At 35.6% G+C, this 24,231-nt stretch overlaps 5 protein-coding genes across 5 annotated transcripts in view; 4 read left to right on the top strand and 1 right to left on the bottom strand.

Moving 5' to 3' along the window:
* The window catches only part of LOC142336426 (uncharacterized), a 59,336-nt gene extending 57,189 nt beyond the window's left edge, over positions 1 to 2,147 (top strand). Inside the window, exons 6-9 of the mRNA XM_075385256.1 lie at positions 272 to 517; positions 695 to 1,246; positions 1,623 to 1,735; positions 1,956 to 2,147. Coding sequence (XP_075241371.1) covers positions 272 to 517; positions 695 to 1,246; positions 1,623 to 1,735; positions 1,956 to 1,979 — 935 coding nt within the window. The 3' untranslated portion in view covers positions 1,980 to 2,147. The remainder of the gene's footprint in view (positions 1 to 271; positions 518 to 694; positions 1,247 to 1,622; positions 1,736 to 1,955) is intronic.
* Positions 1 to 24,231, bottom strand: part of LOC142336427 (beta-soluble NSF attachment protein-like) — a 409,326-nt gene that overhangs the window by 317,107 nt on the left and 67,988 nt on the right. The gene's annotated exons all lie outside the window — the stretch shown is intronic.
* LOC142337263 (uncharacterized) lies at positions 5,788 to 14,084 on the top strand. Its single transcript, XM_075386419.1, has 2 exons — positions 5,788 to 6,466; positions 13,587 to 14,084. The coding sequence occupies exons 1-2, from the start codon at positions 5,920 to 5,922 to the stop codon at positions 14,039 to 14,041; spliced, it is 1,002 nt and encodes a 333-aa protein (XP_075242534.1). The 5' UTR covers positions 5,788 to 5,919; the 3' UTR covers positions 14,042 to 14,084.
* LOC142337262 (uncharacterized) lies at positions 14,125 to 15,878 on the top strand. The gene is made up of 3 exons (XM_075386418.1): positions 14,125 to 14,652; positions 14,942 to 15,086; positions 15,325 to 15,878. Exons 1-3 carry the CDS (start codon positions 14,248 to 14,250, stop codon positions 15,777 to 15,779), a joined length of 1,005 nt encoding a protein of 334 aa, XP_075242533.1. The 5' UTR covers positions 14,125 to 14,247; the 3' UTR covers positions 15,780 to 15,878.
* Positions 17,957 to 19,169, top strand: LOC142337264 (cytoplasmic tRNA 2-thiolation protein 2-like). The gene has a single exon (XM_075386420.1). It carries the CDS (start codon positions 17,961 to 17,963, stop codon positions 19,140 to 19,142), a length of 1,182 nt encoding a protein of 393 aa, XP_075242535.1. The 5' UTR covers positions 17,957 to 17,960; the 3' UTR covers positions 19,143 to 19,169.

The raw sequence follows: 24,231 nt of genomic DNA on the forward strand, positions 1-24,231 counted from the left end.
GTCTTCGATTGTTGGAAAAGATTAAGAGTGATTAAATTTGAAAACTGCATAAGAAAGAGACATTTTTTAAAAATTTCCATCACTGTTTTCTATAAATTGTCACTGGAAATTGTGCTGCATCATTTAAACTCTCTTTACTTATTGCCTTTGCTTGATTGAAAATCATGTGACCAAATTGAAACAATATTTTAAATTAAGCTTCTAGAATTATTCTATATAGGTAATTTTGATAATAGAATGTAATTTCTCTTACCATGTGATTTCTTTCAAGGCTCTGCAAAAGTTGAAAAACCGACTTCCCCTGCTCCAGCTCCTGTTCGAGTTGTGAGCGCACCAAAACCTCCTCCGTTTGCGACTATTAAACCAACACAGCCGACGCCTGCAGTAGTGTCTCCTGCAAAGCAGAATGTGACTCAGCCCCCTAGGAGGATTCTGAATGTCAGAAAGGGCGCTGAACGACAGGCGAACATGAAAGTGGAGATCGTTAATAATCAACTGACTCCAACTATTCAGACTGGTGAGGTTGATATTTGATAGTATTGTCTAAACTATATTAGGAAGTTTGCACCCTTGTCTTTTTCAGTTTTTCTACGTTCATTTCAAGCAAGCAAATTAGCTACTGATGCAAACATTTCTGCTTCAATTGACTTACTCTTGAGGATGTAATCACAAACGGAAAATTTGTTTATTTTAGCTCCTAAACAAGATATGCAGCCGGCTCCCGTCCTCAACAAACCAAGACCTCCCTTAGCAATACTTAAAAACGAAACTACTAAACCTCCGCCTGCCACTACAGACGTGAAACAAGTGGTCGAAAGCAAAGTGGAACCTCATCCAGTAACCAATATTGGCAAAAGCTTGAGCACTGAAATGAAGAGCAGCAATGCTGATGATAATAAACGAACCGTGGCAAAAGTAGATTTTAAAAGCAGTGACAAAGTTGCTGCAGTACACCAAACTCAAGCAGCAGTTTCAAGCACTTCTGTCACTTCTGTGGTCGTGCCTCCAGAGGAAACTAAACCGGTGGTTAGCGTGCAGAAACAGGATATAAATCCAGGAACAGAAGTCGCCCCGACTGTTGAGAAGAAACGGGCAACTTTGCCTCCCATAGATATCGGCATGCTGAAAGCGAGGGTGGCGAGTGATATTGAGTCTGTGAAAAAGGCGTCTGCAAAGGCGAAGTTCAAGTGCAACGACTGTAATTTGGCCCAAACTGCCAAGGATGCCTTTCTGGCCCATTTATCAGGTACGTGTTTCAAAAAAATTGAGAACAACTCGCTGTCTGGGTTTCTGAACTAAGCGATATGTGGGTCTCTATTGAGTTCCGTTACGACTGGGGGTGACTGCTTGAATACGGCGAGTACCAAAAGTTACATTTTACCGAGTAAAGATTATTTGGGTGTGCATATTTTTTGGATGTCCATTTGATGCTTTGAGAGTCGCAATGTAAGAAAGTTAACTTTGCTGAAACCTTCCTTGGTCGAGGTAAAAAGCAGTCGACGTCCATTGAGCTTTTAGAGATACTAAAGCCTTACATTGAATGATCGACTGAGAAAATCTTAAGGTATTAATTTGTGTCAGAAATATAAAGGGTAGTTGAAACTTTTATTGTTTTGTTGCAGAACAGGGACACTTTGAGAAGCTGAAAATGAGACTGCAGCTGACTGAATGCTTCCAAGGCATCAAGTGCAAACTGTGTGATGTTGAGGTCAACACACCACAACACAAATTAGAGGTTACTTAGTCCACCTTTCCCCCTGTTTTCGGGGTTTTTGGTTATCAATTACAGACACCTTTTGTCAGTGATAAAGTGTTTTCAATTTTGAAATCTTTTGAGATAAGAATTAGAAAAAAATACATTTTAAGTAACGGAGAAAATTGATTTCATGTTGAACGAAAAAATTTAAATTTATATGGAAATAAGTAAATTTATCGTGATTAGGATGATTTTTCAGCATTTGTCTCTTCACGTGCAGTAGCGAATCATCCCCGGCAGAGGTGACTTCGAGATAGTGCTCAGGGATGTGTTATATTAAATGACATGACGTGCACCCCGAAAAACTCATAGTAGTGAAGAATTTGATAAACTTGCATGATAGTTTGTACTGCTTAATACCCTGTACTAGAGATTTAGTTTTCGTGTTCTGGGTGAAAATTTTGGGCAATTAGGCTAGATGAATAGATTATCAAGAGTTCTTAACTCCCAATTTGTGCAACGTAACCAAGTAATTTTGTTTCTTAGCCCAAGGTTTTCTTTAACGGTGATGCAAATGCGAATGTCTAGTTGCGTTAAATATGCTTTTGGTTTAAAGTTTTTTTATTTCGGTAATAGTTTTTTCCTTAACAGTATCACAAAACCAGCAAATGAGTGGTGAATGCCGAAATTATAGTCTGTCCCATAAAGTTGAAATAACCGAACGTTCGAAGACGTCAAAAACAGGCAATTCAGCATCAAATTGGTCATTTGGATTTCAACGTTTTTTCCATTAAGCTTCATATTCGGTCCCATAAAGTTGCACTGCAAGCAAACGCTCGAAAAACTCAGCATGTAAATGAACAGCGAAGCGCTGATCTCTGCATGTTTACTTGCTCTTGAACGAAGTTCATAACAATTATTGTAAAAGTGTTGGTCTTTTTTATGCAAATGTTTCGCTTGACCATTTTGCGTTTTTCTTCTAACATTATATAACATTCTTTGACTTATGAAGTGACTTTTTCACGCTTTTGTTCTTCATTTTTTAGTGATTTCTATTGCTCTCACTCCGAAGTAAAGCTTGTTGCTAATATAAATTCGATTACAGCATAGCAAAAACAAGGGCTGGATAGCCGCGTGGTCAGTGCATCTGGTTATGGATCGGGAGGTCAGTGTTTCGAATCCCGGCGGGGTGAAATGTTTTTCTACCCGCATGTCGTTCGAGAGCAATTCTCCCAACATTAGTCGGTTTATGTTTAATAGCCGCGGAGTGGTAGCGGCTATTAGTGGGGACATCGAGTTTTTTTAATTTGTTGTCTCCATCGATGATTTTTACGACCTGACTTGTTGGAATGGACTTTTTCAAGGACTTCAGTGACTTCTACTACTTTGCAGTTAAAATTTGTGTGCGTGACGTCATTTCTGCTTTTAGGTTAATTGCGGGACTTACTTCACTCAAAAAAGTGACTTCTGAACTCACTTATGGAACTTTAAATGTTAGAACATTTACTAGTTAAAGATTAATAGTGTGCATCTAAGTAGTGCCAACCTTATATGCCCTAATTCTTGAGTATTAGTCTTTGAGTTTTTGATTTCGAATATCAATTTTGAAAAATCTCTCTTTGGGTTTTTCCTTATAGAACGTATGTGTCATAAAATTAACAGTCCGAATAGCGTTGCAACTTTATGGGACATACTATAGTCTGTCTCATTAAGTTGAAATGAGCGAACGTTCGAAAAATGCCAAAAACGTGCAATAAGTTTTCATTCATCTATTGTTTTACATGTTTTAAATTTGAACTTTGACCTTTGAAATCTGTCCGGTAGTTTTCGAAACGTTCGCTTATTGTTCCGACCCCCTTGAGGGCGGACTATATATTCAAATGGTTTTTTTTCAATTAATTTTGACTGATCGATATTTTCACTGTAGGGGTTGCGAGTGGTATCATTAAAAAGCCCGTTCATCGTAGAATATGAAATAAAAAAGATTAACTACAATTTGCGTTATTTTCCACTCGCATTTTCCAGATTTTTTACCTAAAATTTAGTCACTTTTGTTAGAATTTGTTAAAAATTTTAAATATAGTGTTGTTGATTTTTTTAAAGACAAAAAAGTATTATTGACTGTTTTGATTTTTTTTGGCAAAATTTAGCTTTTTCCACCAGAAATTATGGCACGAAATAAGCTTCTTTAGTCCACTTAAAGTTTGCCGGAAGTACAAACCAAAAACCACCAACATAATCTTTGTAAATTTAAAAGGGGGATAATTCGGATTGGAATCAGTCGTTTTTTTAATTAAAATTGATCTTTTTTATAATAAATAAAGAACAGAACATTTCAAATCAAAGCGCAGATTCAATTGGCCTCCTGAGCAAATCTAAATTGATGTATCTATTTTTTTTACTTAAAAGCTTCTGGTCGTTTTGAGTTTTGAAAATATTTAGGTTTCAAGTAAATAGTTGCTTATTAAACTTTGACTTTTTAAAATAATTTTGTCAACTTGGATTAGTGTCAGCAAAAAAAGAATGTTTCTTCATTCTACTGACTTAAAATTTAATCTTTATTGCGGTGTTACGCCTCTTGTTATGGTTTTATGGCTTTGATACTTCTGGATTTCACATCTTTTTTTAATCTTATGCATTTGCTCATTTTCACCCCCTTTTCTCGTTTTTTCACATTGTGAGAGAAAAGACAGTTCACATAACACATTGCTGACGTTCAAAATAAGTCGCAATCTTTAAAGGTACAGATTATGGTTTTAACGGCTTCGATGAGCTTTTTTCTTTTTTCTTAACTGTCGTTTTCACTTTGGCTTGTCGTATGAAATTTCCTGTACAATGACATGTTTCATTGGCTTTTTTGGAAAGAATAGATGATCGGATTCTCTAATTTTACTAGATAGCTGTTGGCTTTCATGACTTTGAAAACAATTGTTTTCAAAAATAAAAAAAAAACACAGCTTCTCAACTTTTTTGAATTGTCTATTTGTTACCTAGTCTCGTTAATTACAGGTCATTTGCCATATATGACATTATTGGTGTAACAAGGGATTAGTCTCACAAAATGTATAGTTTTTAAAGAATTTGTTTAGACTTTACTGGCTTCAACTTGGGTTTTTCACAAAGAGAATCAATTTTTTATTTGGTTCTTTTTGTAGACGTAAGACATTTTTTGGATAATTACAGGTCTCAATGGGTCCCTTTGAACGAATAATTGAACCTAATTAATTATTTCAATTTGTAGCTAATGACTTTTATGACTTTGGAAATTTTTGTTTTCGAAAAATACAAATTTATTTAATTATGCTCTTTTTCTTTTTGTCTACTTGTTAACTGGTTTCATGATTGAGAGGTCACATAGCACATTACTGGTGTTCGAAGAAGATATATTCGAACATGTTTTGAGGGGCAAATATGTCTTTACGGCTTCCACACCGTTTTCTGGCAAATTTTGATTGAATTTTTGTTTAATGTCTATTTGTTGTTCTTTTTGTAACCGCATAAAAAATTGAATAGTGACACGTCTTAATGGCCTCCTATAGAAGCACAGGTAATCATAAACTATGGGATATTTTTTGCTGATTCCTTAATGAAGCGAATTTTTTTAACTCTACTGTTTTTGTTTTTCTTTTTTGTCTTAATGTTACCAGCCTTACTATGGACTGGTCCCATATCTTTTCTAGTGAATTACAAGTTATTTTGTTTGGTATCAGTTTTATCTCACGCTATTTTGACTTTTTTATTTTGAATGTTTTTTTTTAAATGGACAAAGTTTTGGATGTAATTAATGTTTGTTGTTGGTGTGTTTCTGCTGTTCGCCTGGACTCGCTCTCTTTATAATGGCTGATCTCATCAATTAATGCGTCATTTTTACTCCACTGAGTTATATGCTTTGGAGGCTATCTTTTTGTTCATACACCAATTTTTTTGAAAAATACTTTATTTTTGGGGGGTTTTCTAACTGTTCCTCATTTGGTAGACAATTAAGCCAAAATTGTGGATGAGCGGTGTCGAAACCTTATGTGCAATCGCAAATTACGGAGCCTCCTTGTTTCAAATTGATGGGACACTCTATATATAACTAGATTTGCGTATCTTTACAGTGGTCTGGAAAGTTCAAACTGTCTCGCTAATATTTTGCAGTGATGTGAACAAGGTCAATTTGCAGAATGGAAATGGTCAGCTAAATTTTAATATGGATTTTCATTGAGCGTGTTTAACCAATCATGCGAGGTGCTTTGTTCTCTGAATTTTGTCGGGTGATTGGTATCCCTAACGCTTCTCAGCTTCTCGCACAAAAGGGAACTTTAAACTTTGTGAACAAATTTTATATTCCGGCATTTTACAAAGCGGTTCCCTACAACAATCTTGATGCGTTTAACCCCAACTCGAGGTCAAACTTTTACAAAGGATGGGATGGGTTCCGCCGGGGAACTGAAACTTATGCGGAGAAAGTTGATGATGTTATCGATCTGTTTATGAAGAAACGAGGCGCCTTGTGTTTCCATAGATGCATTGTATCTTCGTTGGTTCTGAATGATGCCGGAATCGATAGTTACACTGGTCTATCGATAGCGAGGAGAGAAATGAACATTCCACACAATTTAATATTCGTCAGAAATGCCACAACCCCGGGAAGTTTGCACATGGGTGATTTGGGCAATAGATTTTCGCCTATGTTTGAAATAGTGGATATGGAGTTTGAGAGAGAAAGTGTGTTAAGCAAGGGTCCAATCAGTGAATCGAAGGTTATTCGAACCAATCAGGAAACTGGTAAGGTTTTTTTTAAGTGTCGGTTTTAAAGAAAAATCAATCGAAGAAGTTTTTAATTCGGAGTCGCTTGAGCAAGAAGTGCAAATAACGTGAGACTTTCGAGATTTAAGGCTTGTGCCAACTTGGATAGTTTTTAATAGCCGCCCTCATCTTCTCAGCCGGCTATTATAGCGCTCCTATTTTTTTACGACTCGAAGAGGAGTATTGGAGAAGTCCTTTTTTACGACTCGAAGAGGAGTATTGGAGAAGTCCTTTTTATTAATCAATTTTATTGGAGTGATTTTTGAAGCGGGAAATGAAACGCTTGAAAAAATTTGGAGTCATTTTGGTGCTGAACAAAAGTTAAGAGCGGATCGAAAAGAGAGTGGTTTTTGTTCTTGCCGATGTTTTTGAGAGAGCGAAAAATTGATGTGTGAAAAAATTTTCTCTAAGCGAACGAAATTTTTTTGTTCACGTGCGGCATTTGAAAGCAGTTTTTTTGCAACTTTTGATGGTTATGAGGTTTAGTTATGATATTGTATTAGTTTTAGGCTTGTTTGGATAGGAATTGAAGGTTTCAAGTAGTTAATTTGAGTTAAATGCTAATTTGGAGATTTTTGATCAGTTTTGCTGATTTTCAGACGAAATTTAATGATTTTTTGCCTGATGTTTTGTTTTAATGCTTTAAGTGGGATTTGAATAGAAGCTTGTTACGTAAGGAATGTTCAGGTACCAATTAACTAAAGTTTTCTTGGTATAAATTATTTTTTTTCTAGAAAATTTGACAGAAAAATTGCGAAATTTTAAACCATTTTTCCTGATTTTTTTGCATTTCTTTTTTTTTCAAATCTTAGACAAGTTTCTTAGCCTATAATGACTTGGCCATTGTTTTGCGAGATTTTCATTGCTATAGTTGCAAACGAACTTTACTCGGGTTTATGTTTCCTTGTACTATTAAAAAAACTCATTAAGTTTTTCTAGTTTTTTTTGTTCAATTTGTTTTCGAATGCCGTTTCTATTCTTCCTTAATTTTTTTTAACATTTGTGTCAGTATTCATAATAGTTGTTCTAGTTGTTTGGTCATAAGTATGGGCAATTTTCTCCTTCAAAACGTTGCCGGAATTTTTCCGGCAATGTTTTTTTACTTCCTCGAACAAAAAATTGTTTCGCTTTAGAAAACGGGATAAACCCATAAAGCCCAATTTTAGATGCCCGCTATTTGAAAGTCGTTCCTATAATTCTTAGTGACCATCTCTAATGCTTATTGGTCTTGATGGAAGCCCCTATAGCCTCTCTCTGAGAAACAAGTATGTTCAACTACGAAATGCCATCAAAATAAATCGGACTTAAAAAATGATTTTTTACAAAAATCTTCTTTTTTCAATATCTTTTCTTTCAATCCCAATCATGCTATTTGGAATCAACGGTGGCTATTTTCCGGCAATCTGCCAGGTATGTTTCGATATTTTTAACCTTATTTTTTAATAGCCTTGATGATTTTAACGTAGGCTATGATTATCTTTTTTTAAGGAACAGGTTTGAGCATTGATTTTATTAATAGCCGCAAAGCGTTAGCAGAGGCTATCATTGGCCTTCTCTTGGTTGTTACTACTCGAAGAGGAGTTTTAGTTTTCTTTACCGCATTTAGGATTCATTCTGACGGCGTTTTGACCTAAAAGAAAGAGTAAAATTACTGTAGAAACTGATTTTTTTCTGAGCAAGAGAAGTGTTTTGATCATGCAGTGCATTCAGTGAATGAGTTTTCGACTTTGAAAAATGTTTTTTTTGCAACATGGTGCATATAAATAGCTGTTTTTGTCCAATTGGACCGGTTTTTCCGTTTAATAGACGTTTTTTTTAGCCGGTTTCTTTGTTTAGTAGCCGTTTTTTGTCTGAGCCGGGTGTTTTTTTAATTGATAGCCGCTGTCAGCCTGAATAGCTATTATTAAGGCGCTCTCCTTGAGAATTTGAATGTATTGGGGCGCTGTCTTTTGTTAAGATCTGTTCATACATTTTCATGATTTTTGAAGTCAAATTGGAGTTGTGATTTTGGTCACGCCGAAAAAGAAAGTGGAGCGAAAAAGCGAGTGGTTTTGCGACGTGAAATTTTTTTACTCTAATTTGTAGTGAGAAAACGGATATTGACCAAAAATTCGCTTTCTCGCTAGTGGTTTTTTGTTCACATGCGGTAAATTCACTTTAATTTTGCTGTTTTTTCAATTTTTGGATCGGATTTTTGCTAAATGCTTTTCCCAGTTCATTCATAGTTCATTCTAGGCCTAGTTTTTTGTGTGAACCAAACTTCCAATTCTCGTTAGTGGTGTTGTGTTCAACTGAGGCATTTTGAAACTGATATTCTGTTTTTTATTTTTTTAATCTGAATTTTTAGAACTGGTTTTCCCAATTCACTCATAGTTCGTACTAGTTCTAGTTTTTTGTTTAGTCAATGAAAGTTTTTCGAATTGTACGTCAGGACTTGTCCTGTTTTTTTTTAATTCGCTTTACTTTTTGCTCAGGTTTTTTTTACATAAGTCACTACTTTCGGTTTTGACTTCTGACTTACTCACTCACTATTTCAACTGAATGGATTTTAAATTCTTCACATATTGAATTACGTAATGTAGTGACTACGGTGAAAAGAGGAAAATCAAACGAAACGGGACAGAAATTTGAAGCCCGGTCACTAAGTCATATTGCATTAGGTTATGAAAGTTCATTAGAGTGGTTGCTAGCTGACATTAAGTTGTATAGCTTTCAGTTTGGAAGCTGAATTAAGTGTAAAATTAGAATCCAACCGAATATGCACATTTTGCCCACCAGGTAAGAACACTTTGAGACTTAGGAAAATTCTGTTTCAATCCCAATGTGTGTCAAGCAAGGTCAACGGTGGCTATTTTCTGTCAATTTGCGGCTATATGTGTATTTCTTCGCGGAAATAAGTGTTGATTCTGTATCAGTTTATCCTTTGAAACACAAGCTACAGTTTTCATAGGAGCCTTAAATATGTGTTAAGTGTAAAATAGGCATATACATTTCCATTTTCAGTGAAATTTTGAACTTTTCCTTGATATCTTCATTTTAGATCTTTAAGTTGATTTATTTTCAAATGTCAGTGCACATTGCATCTTCCCGTTGATAATCGATGCATTAATTGCATCTTTATAATGTGAGTTAATTATGTTATGAGATTGTGACATGCTAATCCGATTTTGGCGTTTTTTGTCCAATTTTTCTCATTTTTTGTTTGTATTTTGGTTTTTTAGTACTAGCGTTTTTTAGTACTAGCGTTTTTTAGTACTAGCGTAAAGTTTTTTGCACCTTGCGAAGTTTTGTATTTTGTTTTATGAGTAATTCAGTTGTTTTTTGGCGTTGAGTCTTGAAATTCACGAAAAAAATTTTCATAAGCGCAATTTTGAAATAACTTCCAAAAAAAACCTGTTGGTTTTTTGTCAGTGTGTCCATATTCGTTACATTCTAGCATGCATCATTCTAGCGTTCTCCTAAACAAATAGTCTTTTTCAATCTTATTTTAGCAGTTAATTTTTAAAAAATTAATTATTTTAGCCTTTTTGGTTTGCAATTTATTCATTTGATAATGCAGCACTGAGAATTTGCTGGAATTTTTTTTAAAAGTTTTTACTGATTTTTACTTTCTGCGAATTTTCCTGGAGCCTTTGTTTTAGTATTAAGGGTTTTTGGCCTGTGATTTTTAATCAGTCGTTTGTAATTTAATTTTTGCACTAGTTTGAACACTCTTAAGTTTTCTTGAAATCTAAATTTCAGCACTCTTTTTATTGAAAACTTAATTTTGTAGGAATTTTATCTTCTTTATGCTTGCATAATTGTCTTTTGGGTCGCAAAGTTGATTAATTTTTATTAAATTTTTAAATCAAAATTAGTGAGGTTAAGAGCTACTGTTATGTGACAGGTAATGGGTTCGGCTGCGAGTACATATTTTTTGTGAAGTTCCGACTGTTCGGGTCGCTTCCGGAATTCCGGCTATGTTTTTTGTCAACAGGATTTTTGTTACGACCACATGACGTCGCAATCACTTCAAATCTGCTTTTTGTTCATTGGTTCGTGGAATTTTAACTGAAATGCGTGCGTGACGTCTCAGTGCGTGTGTGAATCTTAGTGGCGAGTGTTTTTTCAATCGCGTGATTAAAATTTTGATCAGACATGACTTACCTCTCTCAGAAATGACTTCCTGACTCTGAAATTAACTATTTACTTTTATTCAGAGAGATAAGGTCAAGTGAGTGCGTGTTGCTCTAATTGAAGTGTATTTGAGGGCAGCTAATAGAAGCAGCAATAATTTAAACAGACTCTGAATCAAAATATATCCCAAAAATTTCCTAAAATTGTTTACTGTCATCTTTTTGAAACTGCGAAGCTATTGCGGCTATTTTCTGGTATGCAATCAGCTTTGTTTGTATATTAGCTGCCATCATCTTAGCGGGCTACTTACTATTGCACTCCGATTTTTACGACTCGAAAAGCAGCAACGGTGACGTATTTTTTGATCGGTATTTTTTTTCGAGATGTGAAGGGAAATGCCAATTGTGAATAAAGTGTATCGGTCAGGCGGTTTAACAAAAGTCAAAAGCAGAGAACTAAAAGAGCTAATTTTTTCAAGCACAGATTCTTCAAAGTATTTTTGTTTAAAGATTTTTTGTGCTCTAATATTTTGGATCAAAGTGGTTTCTATCAATTGTATCAATCAGTAATTGTACGCTTGAAAGCGTTTTGACCGTCTGAAGCAAACATTAGAATTTTTCATGCTTTTCCAAGCTAGTTTTGCCGTTTTACCGCTTTATGCTGTTTCAACGGTTTCTACCTTATTTAGTATTATTTGGTATTATTCTGTTATTTTTTTTTATGATATATTTAGTACTGTTATTCTGGTTATGTATGATATATTTAGTAATTTTGGTAAGGTTATCGCAGAAAAACTTTACAGAAGGTCAATTTTGTTGCTGGGACGTAGCTGTTTGTCGAGAATTTTGTAGAACGTTTTATTAGATTGATTTTTTGGTCCCATTCTACTCGTCTCTGGTTTCACTGTATGTAATTTAATGCTTTGTCGATCATTGTTTATCGTTCAGAAAACAAGCGTCAAATGCATCGCATGTTCTGTGCCAAATAATTGATTTGGAGTGGCAAGGGGTGAAGAGCTTTTACGAAATGATATTTTACAATGATATGCATAAATAATTCAATTTGTTTAGTGAGAAGTTTGCTGAGTCCTGAGAATTTCCTTTTAGTCTATCCCGGATCCTTGTGGCAACGTCTTTTTTAATCTGTCAAACGAATTTTTCTGCTTTTCTTTGGTTCACAGCTTGTCCGACATGTTGGGAAAAGCGTTTTGATTTATCTGGGATAATTCCGTTCCCTCATTCTGCTCTAAGTTATAAAACTGCAATTACTCAACAAAGCAATATGAATTCATGAATTGAACAGAATCCATATCGAAAAACCAAATCAAAATGAACAGGGGTTAAACCCTAATGAGTAGTTATCGATTCACAGTATTCGAACTTAGTTCTCAGTAGTCTTATTTACCTGATCTAATGGTCATTGGTGTTGACACTAATCCTTGTGTTATCTCATTTAGAGACAAGGGTATGCCAACCCCATTTAAAACTGCATTTAGAAATTTTTTTGGTAAAACAATCAATTTTCTGTTTTTCACTCACTACGGGGTTTATGGGAATCAATTGGTGCTATTTTTTTGACAATCTGCCGTTTTTTACATTTATTTTAACATATTAACAATGATGACTAGGACTGGTTTTTCGGATTGCATGTGAATTTACGAACTGAATGAAGCGATGGTGATGTAAAATTTCAATGTAAAATTCTGATTTTGCACTTTCACGCTTCATTTCGTTTTTGCTTGATCTGAGAATTCCTCTTACTATGAAAATACGAGTCGGTTGCTAACATAAACCCGATTGGAAGCGATGAAGTATGAGAGCCCCTATCGCTTGGTGGTTAAAGTAGCGAACGATCCGGAAGGTCAGGGTTGGAACCCATCGAGAATCGGTTTTGCGCCCACAAAACTTTTATCTACCCCCTCTGAAATAATCTGCCTCGCATGTCTTTTGAGAGCACTTCATCCGACAGTTATCGGTTTGTTCTTTTGTTGTTGAACCAATTTGCGGAGAACTGAGTATAAAGAGTGTTTAACTACTCAACAGCTTTTATTGGGGGCGTTCGCCCCTTTTTACGAATCGAAGAGGAGTTATAGTGCTTTTGGTCAGTGAAGCAAAATTTAAAAAAATCAATACCGCGCGCACGCCTGGTAAATTGTTAAACAGAAGAATGCTCCAAAAAAGCAGAGAGAATGATATTGGATTGTGTTCTTGCCTTATTTCAGGAGGGAGCTAAAAAGGTAGGTAAAAAATTTCGCTTAGTAAGAAACATTTTTTGTTCATGCGCCAAAACTTTTAATACCATCATGATCTTAATTACAATTGATTCAACTAATTTGGCATTGTGGAATGTTTTTTTGACAATTTGAGGCACTCGTTAAAATTTCGGACGCAAATGAAGTGTTTTTTGTCGGTTTGTCGTCCGAGGCTTGTTACCGGATGATTTTGCAGTATATGGTTTGTTTTTGGATTGCAATTAAGTTTTTCTCGGCTTAGTATTTGATCTATATCGTTTTAATAGTGTTGTTGGTTAAGAAAATTGGTTAAATCAAGTCGAATTTTTCGTCAAAATCTTTAGTTTTCTCTATGGAAGTTATTTGAATCAATTTCCAGAAATTTTAATATGTGGTGGTTTTGGTCTCGCCAGTACTCGAAGTGTACTTGAATTTTTTGTTCATGCTCAAGGTCATGCTCAATTTAAATCAGCTTTTGATGCATTAATTCATGTAATTTTGGATTGAATTGCGTCTCACGTCATGGTTCCACCCACACTTGTTGAATTTTTAATTCACTCACATGAATAATTTTTTTGGTCACTTGAGGTACCTATTTTTTTAGTTCTCATTCTTTTCAGTGGTATTTTGAGACTTCATGTCTATACAAAGCTATGAAAGCTATTTTTGACATCTGCCTGCTGTTTAAGTTTTTGTACGACATTCGTATTAATTTTCAACCTTCAAACGAACAAGGCAAGGAATTTTGTTTAGATTCTAACTTGATGCCTTATCAGCAAACCTTTCGAAAGCTGAGCCAGCCAGACGCTAATTTCAGCTATTATTTTGATTTCGACACCAATGAAATGGACACATTCTCGGAAGATAAATCAGAAATACATTTCAATTTCTCCGAGTCGGATGGGTCCCCGTGCAAATCATTTGGTACTGATTTCCAAGATCTACTGATGCAAAGAATGATAGGAGTCATCGGAATTGACAAAGCTGGACGGTTTACAGAATATGCCAACAACACAGTAAAACGATATGACAAGGAAGGATATGTTACTGAACTCACAACTTTGCCTAATAAACAAAGTTTGGTTAACAATGTAGTGAAAGATTTTCCTCAATTTACGGAAACGATTATATCCAATGCGATCGACAGTGCTAGGGAGAATGGTAAATATGATGAAAAATATGACTCACTTTGGCCACAATTTTCGTAATTTTCTATTTTTCTAATTCCTTAAAATTGGAGTAGTTACTGTATTATTTTTCACCGAAAACTTATTGCCCATCTGTCAGCAAATGAAGGTTTTTGCACAATTAATAAGTGCCATTTCGATTGTTTGTTGAAATGAGTTTGAACTGCCTCATTTTCAGTTATTGCATGAAAAGAAATTAGTAGACATAATTGGTTCGGTTAAGCGCAATGGCAACGTCATCCTTATTTGCGGAATTCTGCAAAATCATCAATATTCCGAATGCTGCCCGGATTCTGCAACAAACAGACGCATTTTCTTTCCTCAACAAATTCTACATACCAGCATTTTACAAAGCAGTCCCGTACAACAACATCGAAGCGTTCAATCCGGATTCTAGATCAAACTTTTACAAAGGTTGGGGAGGGTTCTGTCGAGGTGGGAATACGTTTGCAGAGAAAACGGATGATATTATTGATTCGTACATGAAGAAACGAGGTGGTGTGTGTTTCCAGAGGTGTTTATTTTCGCATTTAGTTTTGAAAGATGGAGGAATTGATAATTATCTGGGAGGGGCTTTGATTCGCACCAAGCCTACAACGCCTCATAGCTTACTATTCTTTAAAAATTTAAAGGTAGATATTTCAATTTCACAATTTGATTCGATATAATATCATTCAGTATTTTGACTTGGTGAATAATAGCATTGGATAAATTGACCTGATCCTTAAATTTTGAAGTATTCTAATTGGAAATGGATACGCTGCAAAAAATTCTGTTCCATTCGCTTAGACAACCTTCTTGTTGATAGCTCGGCACGCACCGATATGACTGAAAGAAATTGATCAACGGTCGTAAATTATTTTGTAAACATTAGTCAACGAATTTGTGTGAATTTTACGAACTTTTGGTGTGAATTTTTAGGGAGGTAACAGCCTTCATATGGCAGAATTGGGTAACAGAATAGCACCCGTCTTCAATCTGGTGGATCTGGACATTGGCAAAGAAGGGGAGCTCGACAGCAGTCCCATTACAGTGTCCAAGATTGTACGCACAGACCATGAGAAAGGTCAGTTGTCAGTTAAATTACGTTCCTGCTACACTGCAAAACTACAGCATAGAAATTTTATCACTCGCCACGCAGGTGTTTCAAATGTAAAAGCTTAGAATGTTCAAAGAAGTCCTTTTGAAAGGGGAATAGGGGATGCTGTTGCTGCGAGAGATAAAAGAATTATTTTTATAATCAAACCTGCATCAGAAATTCTTCAAAAACAGTTGAATAGAGAGTTTTTTTAAATTTTCTTCAGATCCAGGGAAACTTGAGTTTCAACAATTGAGCCGAAAGAAGCGTGAACCCGATGCACTGTTTAAATACTATTTTGACTTCGACACTCGAGAATTCCCGACTCTAACTCCTGATCAATCAGAATGTCATATCAGTTTCGTAGAGCCTGATAACACTCCATGCAAAGACTTTGATGAGACATTTCAAGATCAGCTAATAGGTCGAGTTTGGATGATTGTGGGCATGGACCCTGCTGGATGTTTTGTGGAATATCTTAACAATGCTTATAGAAGATATCACGATGATGGTCAGTTAGCTGCTCAGAAATTCTTCATGAACAAGAAGTCAATGCTTGCTCAGATTCTGAAAGACTTTCCGCAGTTTGAAGAGAAATTTACTTCGAGGTGCTTGGATGCGGCGATAACGTTGGACAGAACAAAATCGCCAAAGTCGTCAATGTGGCCAAATTTTTCTTAGTTTAATTCCTTGGTACGTTTTGTTGCCTCCACAAATTATCTCAAGAGTATACTTATTATTTTTCAAATGAAGCTGATGAATTCAAAACATTTTGTATCAGTCTATTTTTGTTTGGCAGAGTGTAAGGACTTTTTAAAGTAAATAAAATACCTTTTATTTATGCGCTAACCTTTATTGCTATCCGAATGGGAATATAATTCCTTTTTTAAACGCTGTTCACGCAGTTTTGGACGATTTCGAAGATAATTTTGAGTAAATAGAGACATGGTCCAGAGAGAAGTAGATAATTGTGGTTTGAAATTTCCTTCAATTTATGAAGTAGCGAAGAAATTTTTATGGATAAATTTCGAAATTTAAGTTTTTAATTGCTCTTGAACGAAGTTCATAGCAATTATTGTAAACGTGGTGGTCTTTTTTAGCAAATTTTTCGCTTGACCTTTTTGCGCTTTTTTTCTAGAACATTCTTTGTCATCTCAAGTGACTTTTTCACGCTTTTGTTCTTCATTTTTGAGTGATCTCTATTGCTCACTCCGAAGTAAAGCGTATTGCTAATATAAAGTTGGCTGCAGTATAGCAAAAATAAGGGCCAATTAGCATAGTCGGTGGTGCATATGGTTATGAAGCGGGAGGTCAATTGTTCGAATCCCGGTGGAGTCAAATGTTTTTCCTCCCGCCTGTCGTTCGAGAGCAATTCTTCCGACATTAGTCGGTTTATGTTTAAAATTAAATAATTTTAGGCGTAGAATTTTTTCCTGCTGACCGTTTCTGTCAATTTTAAGTTTGTTCAATGGTTCAATTGCTTAATTAAGTTTGTTTGTAGGGTTATTGTTAATACGTGAAAACAAAGCTCTGATGGCACATTTTTATAGAATGAATAAATCAATCCTGCAGTTTTTGTAGTCGTCTTGAGTTTTTTCCGGTGCCTTTGGGTATCGTTTGGTTGATCAACTAATCAACAGGCTCAGCAATTTTTAGAGAGTATATTAAAAGATTTTACAGGTTTCTTAGATTTTGTCTCCTAGTTTCTCTTTTTCGCTTTGTTTTTCTACTTTTCCTGGATGTATCGCTTGTTTTGTTTTGTGTATTTCGTCTGTCATCTTCTGCGCCCGCTATTCTAGCAGCCCTTTCTTTTTTTAATTCGAATAAAATATTGTTTTGCCTTTAACCTACTTCACAGCGTGTTCAACATTTTGCGCGAATCTTTGACTTCGTTGGGTATTTTCATTCTGCTTTCATTCTCATCAAGGTCCCTTTCAACTCTAGTTGCCGTCAAAAACAATCTAAAATGAGCAGAGTCATTCTTTTTCGATCTGTAGTGACAGAAAATTTGAGGATTAATCATTGACCTCGCAAATAGAATCTTTTTGTCATTCTAATGGACTTGAGTTCCAATTAATAAGAGGTTCTGAGTTGTTTAAATAAAATACAAAAGACTCTTGAAAACATTTTAAACATCAAAGATACCGCTTTGAGACTTGGTCGTGAATCACAATTTGTTCGCAAGATCTTAACACATTTTTGTTCCACGAACAACTACGTTTGACTGATGTTAGGTCATTGTCTGTCTCGATCAGCCGTTAACGCTTTAGATCAAGACGCTCTGGTCATGCAGGGCAAATTGATACTCTCACTGGTTGCCCTTTTTCTCGAGATCTGCTTGTCCTCTTTCTGGCTAGTGTACTTCGCCTTCCAAAAACAGGCGGTACGTCGCTCTTTATCTGTGGAGTTACTGGCACTATCATCAAAAACATTAATGTCGGTTGAGTTAGTGACCTAAAGATGATGGCGATTCCTTCCAGTAGCGTGTACTCCCACCAATTGCACAGCCTCACTTGGCTCAAGTGTTGTTTTTGCTGACATATCACTATATTCCGGCGCCATCTGTTTAGCCTTGTATCTGGCTAGGATTATAAAAGCCACAAGTACAATTACAGTTGACACTGCAATGACAGTGGCAAGAACCGTTGATAACTTCATCTTGGTCGGGTTGTATATAACTATATACGATAAGCTGCTGAATACTTTGAACTTAATCTAAGGTACAGATTTAGGCCTAGATAAGAGAATAAACTATGCTGCGGTTTTTTTCCTCGAAATAGTATTAAATCATAGAGCTCGACATAAAAAACGGAGCGCATTGATGAATCGATATCCCATTGGTTTTCATTTTCAGATGTAGAAATGTGCGATGCATATGAGTGTGAGCAGAATGATCGATCTACTCTCAATGGCAGCATCGAATCTCTCTCACTTTCTCAGAGCTCTTCCAAAAGCGATCGAAGAAAAACACAGTTTGACGACTCCAAATGTAAAAAGTGTGCCTCGCCTAACCCAGCTGTGAAAGTGCACACACAGGGTAGCCACTGTCGAGACTGTTTCCTCACATACGCCAATCACAAGTTCAGGTCGACTATAGGAAAGGAAGGAATTATCCCTTATGGGGCTAAAGTTGTGCTTGGATACTCGGGCGGACCGGCAAGTACTGCCATGATTAAGCTATTGGGCGACAGCTTACGTGAGAAAAAGAAGAAAGCAAACCTTAATTTTCAAGTTTATTGTATACACGTGGATTTTAGCATTCCGATCAATAGTGACACAAAGTTTGAGGATTTATCGGTGACCTCTCAAATGGAATCTTTTTGTCATTCTAATGGTTTTGAGTTCCAAATAATAAAAGCTTCTGAGTGGTTTGAACAAAATACAAAAGAGTGTCTTGAAAACTTTTTAAACATCAAAGATGCCACGTTGAGACTTGATCGTGAATTACAAATTGTTCGCAAGATTTTAACGCAGTTTTGTTCAGCGAACAAATACGGTTGGCTGATGTTAGGACAATGTCTGTTTCGTTCAGCGGTTAACGCTCTAACTCAAGTATGCCAAGGCCGCGGTGTTGATTTGGGCAGTATTTGTAAGTTTGCAGATTTTCGTCTGTCGGATGAAAGTACGATAGTATACCCAATGAAAGAGTTTACGAGCAAGGAAGTCGCGTTTTTTAACCAATTTAACCAACTGGAATCTTTCAAGTTTACAGATGAAGAAACTGCGACAGAATCTAATTCGTCGATACAAAGATTAACGGAGAACTTTCTACTCAACTTGCAAGTTGATTTCCCAGCAGCTGTTCCCAATGCAAGAAATAGTGGCGAAAAGGTGCTTCCCAGAAAAATGGACAATGGAGAAACTGGTAGCGTGTGTTCTATCTGCTTGATGCCTTTTGATAATTTTAATTGTAATGAAAACGATCTCGACAATGCCAGAACTGCTGCAGAATTTTCACGACAGTTATGTAACCCCACTGGTAATTTTGACCATGTAAATAGTGGGAAATATTGTAGTTTTTGCTGTACAGAGGATCCATTTTGAATTAATTCAACTATTTTTTTCCCAAAATATTTTGGACAGGAACCATAGCGTGGGGCGTAAGATATTAGGCGAAAGGAATTTTTGCAGCCATTAGGCGAAAATTTTGAATCAAGGTTTTGTGGAAATTAGGCGAATACCAATTCAAAAAAAACTTGAAGGAGGTACTGCAATATCCGCTTGGTAATATAATGTAGTTAAGTGACGTTAAAAATTGACTTCATAGATAAAGAGCTTGAAAAATATAGAAAAACGAGCAGAATTTTCGAATTATCATCATTTTCAACCCAAAACCGATGTAACTTAACCCCAACTCAGCCAATTTTTGTACGTTTCAACTAAAAGTTCTAAATTATTTACATTAAAGCTAATCATAAGTATTTTAAACATTCACCCTTCTGTACTTGATACTTAAAAAACAAAATTATTGGCCGTGTTGACACGAGTACAGGAAAAGAGATGCAAAACATGAAAAATGACATGAACATTAAAAAATGAATACATTTTGCATAAAATGACATGAACATTAAAAAATGAATACATTTTGCATAAAAGTTTGACAATTCTTTTGAATATGAAGGCGACTGTTAGGGATACTTGACAACTTTATAACATCGAGTGGATTTTGAAGAATCTCTTTAAAATGTTTAAATTACTATCCGCCTAATTTCCACATAAGTTCAGAATTTAAAAAAATTTCCTAAATTTCTACAAAACGAAATTGCTACAAAATTTCGTTCGCCTAATCTAGTTTTCGCTTAATATCCCATCCCGCCCCCATATAGCGTAGATCACGGAGGTCAAACTGCGGGAGGGAAGCACGCGTGATGTCACAGAGGGAATTGAAAAAACCCTGATAAGTTCAGTTTTTTCCCTGTGGGGAATCCGATTTTTCCCGATAACGCTGATAAGATTTGGGGTTTTCCCCGGTTTTCCTGTTGGGAATCTTATATCTACCTGAAGCCCTGATAAGATTCAGGAAAAAAACCCTGGGTTTTCCTGGTAAGTTTCCCGCTGAAAACCCGAAACCCCCTGAAACCCTGATAAGATGCAGGAAAAACCCAGGGTTTCCTGGTAAGTTTACCGCTGAAAACCCGAAACCCCCTGAAACCCTGATAAGATGCAGGAAAAACCCAGGGTTTCCTGGTAAGTTTCCCGCTATTTTCCCGGTTTCCCTGCCAGGAAACATGTGTTCCCGGAAACCCTGCCGGGAATTGCGGAATCTTACTCAATCTTGGCATATCTTACAAACACTGGAAAGTTTCCCGGGTCTTTCCCTTGTTTTTCCTGGGTCTTGCCGGGAAACTTTCCAGGAACTTATTAAGATTTCCGGGAATCGGTGTACTGGGAAACCTGAATACACGTTAAAAAGAAATCAGAACATGTTTTGTCGCTGACCTTGAGCTGAGCTGTGAACAAACTGGATCTTGCTACCAAATTTATTTTAGTTCAAAACTGATAAATCTAGACAATAAAGCTGCGCTGACAGCTACTTTTTTGTATCGGTTTAAGTTTTCTGTTCATTCGCGTGATTATGTTTTGATCACAAACCTCTCAAAAGTTGTGAACATCAACTGAGCATATCTTACTCTATTTGAAGGTTATTTGAGAGCCGTTTTAGAAATGTTTCATAATATAGCCCATTTTTTCCGAAGCACCTTTAATCAAATAATATAGAGCAGTTAGAAACAGCTGGAATTTTCTCTCGGTGTTTTCTCTCTTAACCGTGTGTTTTTCTACTAATTTGAGACTCTACGTCTACCAGAGAATCGCCCCTATTGTCTGGCAATTGGTCAGGTATATTTGCGAATTAATTGCACTCAATGGTTTTTGATTATTAATTGCTCTTGAACGAAGTTCATAGTAATTATTGTAAAAGTGTGAGTCTTTTTTTATGCAAAATTTTTGCTTGACAATTTTGACTTTTCGAGTGACTTTTACGCCCTTGACTTTTTGCGTTTCGCATGATCTAAAGTTCTCTCTCAATCACAATTTCAAGCAGCTGAACTCAATTGGCGGCAATTTTATACCAAGAGTCAAATTAAAAGTGCGCCGAAACTGGTGCGATTTTTTACTTTAAATCTTAATAGTTGTATATGTTAACCTCTAATGTGGTTATTTGAAGCCCACTGTTGAACTTCTTAGTCCCATTTAGGCTCCCTCTCCCTCCCTCCCCCTCCCCCCCCCGACTGAAGCAGGCTGCAATTCATTAAAGCTCCCACTAGTCGTTCGAGAGCAATTCGTCCGACGTTTAGTCGGTTATGTTTTAAGCTTTTGTGCTTTGAAGCTATTTCGTATGAATGATTGTGAATGATGAAAAATTTTGAACCAGCTTTATTGTTTTTATAGGCAGCAAAATGCAATTGTGTGAAACACTTATTGTCGACATGATCCCATTTGTTTCGTGAATAGGATTAATTCTAAAATTGCTCTTTTTCAGAGGTGACAGTTCAAATTGGTCATTTTCATGTCATAGGATGGTGGATAAAAACAAAGATTATCTGACCGCGCATCTTTAACCGCCTTTTTAAAATTTCCGCCAAACTGCTCAGGAAATGTTTTTAATTCACACAATAACTCTAAACGGTCGGGGACCAAAATTTTTCTCTATGTTGAAAGATATTTCAAAAGCGCGGAAGTTTTTGGAGCAAGAAAGTAGGGGTCGGTTAACTTGTCTAACAGAGGAATGCAAAAACTACCAAGATCTATTCTCTACAGATTAATTAGATTCAGTTTCTGAAAGAGGAAGCCAGCTAACCTCACTAGCAACTAATTTGAATTTTTCGGCGGCCCGAATTATCAATTTGCCAATTTTTGACAATTTAAACTAGGATGACATATAACAGTGAAATAAATGAATGGTGGAATAGAAGCAAAATTACTGTTAGTAATAGTGTCCTTAATCGTCCCGCATCATAACAAGTTGGCTTGACTTTTACCGCGGCTTTTGGTCGGTTTCAAAATGATCGTGAACCAATTTTTTAAAACTATTTTCCAAAAATACAATTTTGAGAAAAAATAGGGGTCACGGTATTGCTAGCAAAAAACAAAAAAAAACATGAAATTATATCTCATCAATACTTTATAGTACACCAACCCACTGCTCAAGTTATCTGCAGTTCCCCCAAGCATTTATGAGCTAGACGAATTTGCAAGTTATTGTCCGTTTTCCAAAGAAACTTGATAAACAACTTTCTAAAGTACAATTATTCTCAGAGAAATTAAATTTGAAAGAGTGGTTTTTCACTGTTCGCTTAATTAGAAAATTTGGTGTTTTCATTGTTACAAAAAATTTTGAACAGTTTCCAAAGGAAAAATCGATTAAACGACAACTTTTTAAATTCGTATTTAGTTTTCATTTGTTTTCTCAGGACCAAATAGTTCACAGTTTTGTGATTCTTTCTGCATAACTATAAATTTTATTAATGTCATTGTTCAAAGTTCAAGATCAAAAATACAGTATCCAAGATAAAGGGTTTTGAAAAATGATATTTAATGTACATTTCAACGTTATAATTATGAGAACATTCATTAGCATGTCCCTTTGTTGGATATCAAAGATGGCTTGGCCTGCATTAAAACTTTTTATTTTTAAGTCATCTTCTCGGTTCAAATGTTTAAGCATAATTCTTTTTTCAGTAGATACTCCCGATGTAAAAAATGCAAAAACTAAAATTTTATATAATTTTATCTTTTCGGTTTCGTTTACTGCAACCAAGTAAGCTTTTCTCTACATAATTTTGGGTATTGTTCAGCCGTTGGTTATCACCATTTGTAAGATGATTTAATATTAAAGAGGCAATGAAAGTCTTCATTTTTGTAGCACCCTTTCAATGTGTTACAGAGCTGCTGGTGGAAGAGCGGCTATTAAAAATTTAATTTCGATTGATTTTTTAAGCTGTGATTTTTTTTAATCTATTTTGTCTCTAAGTACAAAGTGTTTTACCGCGGACAAGCCTTTCAGCAGCCCATTCTGGGTGTATCTATTTATGTTTACACTGCCATGATTTAACTAAAAATTGAACATTCACAAATTTTGTTATCAACTTTGTAACTGTTTGTTTCTCTACTGCTTTTAAAAACCAGAAAAAATTAGATTTATTTTGGTTATGAATTATTGTGATGTTGTTCTTAAGGAAATGCGGTTCTGTTGCAATTTTTTACTCGCTTCCTTAATGTTAATAACAGCAGGAAATACTTCTGATCGATGTTGAAGAATTTTGTTTATATGCGAATACGCCATCAGCTTATACAGCGACAATTTTTTCTGATTTATTCACCTGTTTGAAGGGAATTTTTTGATCAGTGTTTTTGCTTGAGTACTTTTGTAAACAGATTTAGCTGAAAATTTTTTCGTTGATTCATTGGAAAGTTAAAGTTGTCAACATCAAAGAGATAGAGTCCAAATACTGCTGTAAAAGCTGAGGCATTTTCTTAAGAATTAATATATAACCACTAGTTCATTAGCATCCGATAGTAGCATCCAAACAATCAAAAAAATTAACGGGAATATCCTTAAAAACGAATAAATGCGACATCAAAGCCTAGCAGACGTGTTACTCATAAAACAGCGTTTTCCCGTTAATCTCATACTTTTCCCGTTTTATTCTAATGGTGCTCCATTGCAGCCATTTTACAGAAATGGGATTACTCAAACAGGACGTGACTTTTTTCGTATTGGAGCCACAAGGGACATCAATTCATTTGAACAGTGCCTAAACTATTCAATAAAATTGAGCAAGCAGGAATTAGAATTCACCATTTAAAAATATTTAAAACGAGCTTAGATTGGATCAATAATCATCCACGGTTTAATCTTTTGGATAAACATACGCCATTTTTGAGCCCAGATTTTAAACTTATTGAAGGCCACATCCAGTAATGATTCAATACCTGTGTCCACGTGTGATGGAAAGTTTGAGATAGGAAGCTGTGCGCGGCGTACTATGAAGTTTTATCTTGTTTACCGCTAGAAGCTACCCTAAAAGCGTCATAACTCAAACCATACTACGACTGTAAGCTTCTGCTTTATTAGCTTTCTGTTGAAAGCATGCCTAACAAAACTTTCTAAGGTTTCTATTTCTGCTGTATA

This window comes from Convolutriloba macropyga, chromosome 3 (genome assembly GCF_964194025.1).
Source record: "Convolutriloba macropyga chromosome 3, txConMacr16.3, whole genome shotgun sequence".
Lineage (NCBI taxonomy): Eukaryota > Metazoa > Xenacoelomorpha > Acoela > Convolutidae > Convolutriloba > Convolutriloba macropyga.

Coding starts and splice junctions, on each gene's coding strand:
- LOC142337263 (XM_075386419.1), top strand. CDS start 5,920: ATGCGAGGTGCTTTGTTCTCTGAATTTTGTCGGGTGATTGGTATCCCT. Junction 6,467..13,586: donor TCGAACCAATCAGGAAACTG/GTAAGGTTTTTT, acceptor AATTTTGTTTAG/ATTCTAACTTGATGCCTTAT.
- LOC142337262 (XM_075386418.1), top strand. CDS start 14,248: ATGGCAACGTCATCCTTATTTGCGGAATTCTGCAAAATCATCAATATT. Junction 14,653..14,941: donor TATTCTTTAAAAATTTAAAG/GTAGATATTTCA, acceptor GTGAATTTTTAG/GGAGGTAACAGCCTTCATAT. Junction 15,087..15,324: donor ACGCACAGACCATGAGAAAG/GTCAGTTGTCAG, acceptor AATTTTCTTCAG/ATCCAGGGAAACTTGAGTTT.
- LOC142337264 (XM_075386420.1), top strand. CDS start 17,961: ATGTGCGATGCATATGAGTGTGAGCAGAATGATCGATCTACTCTCAAT.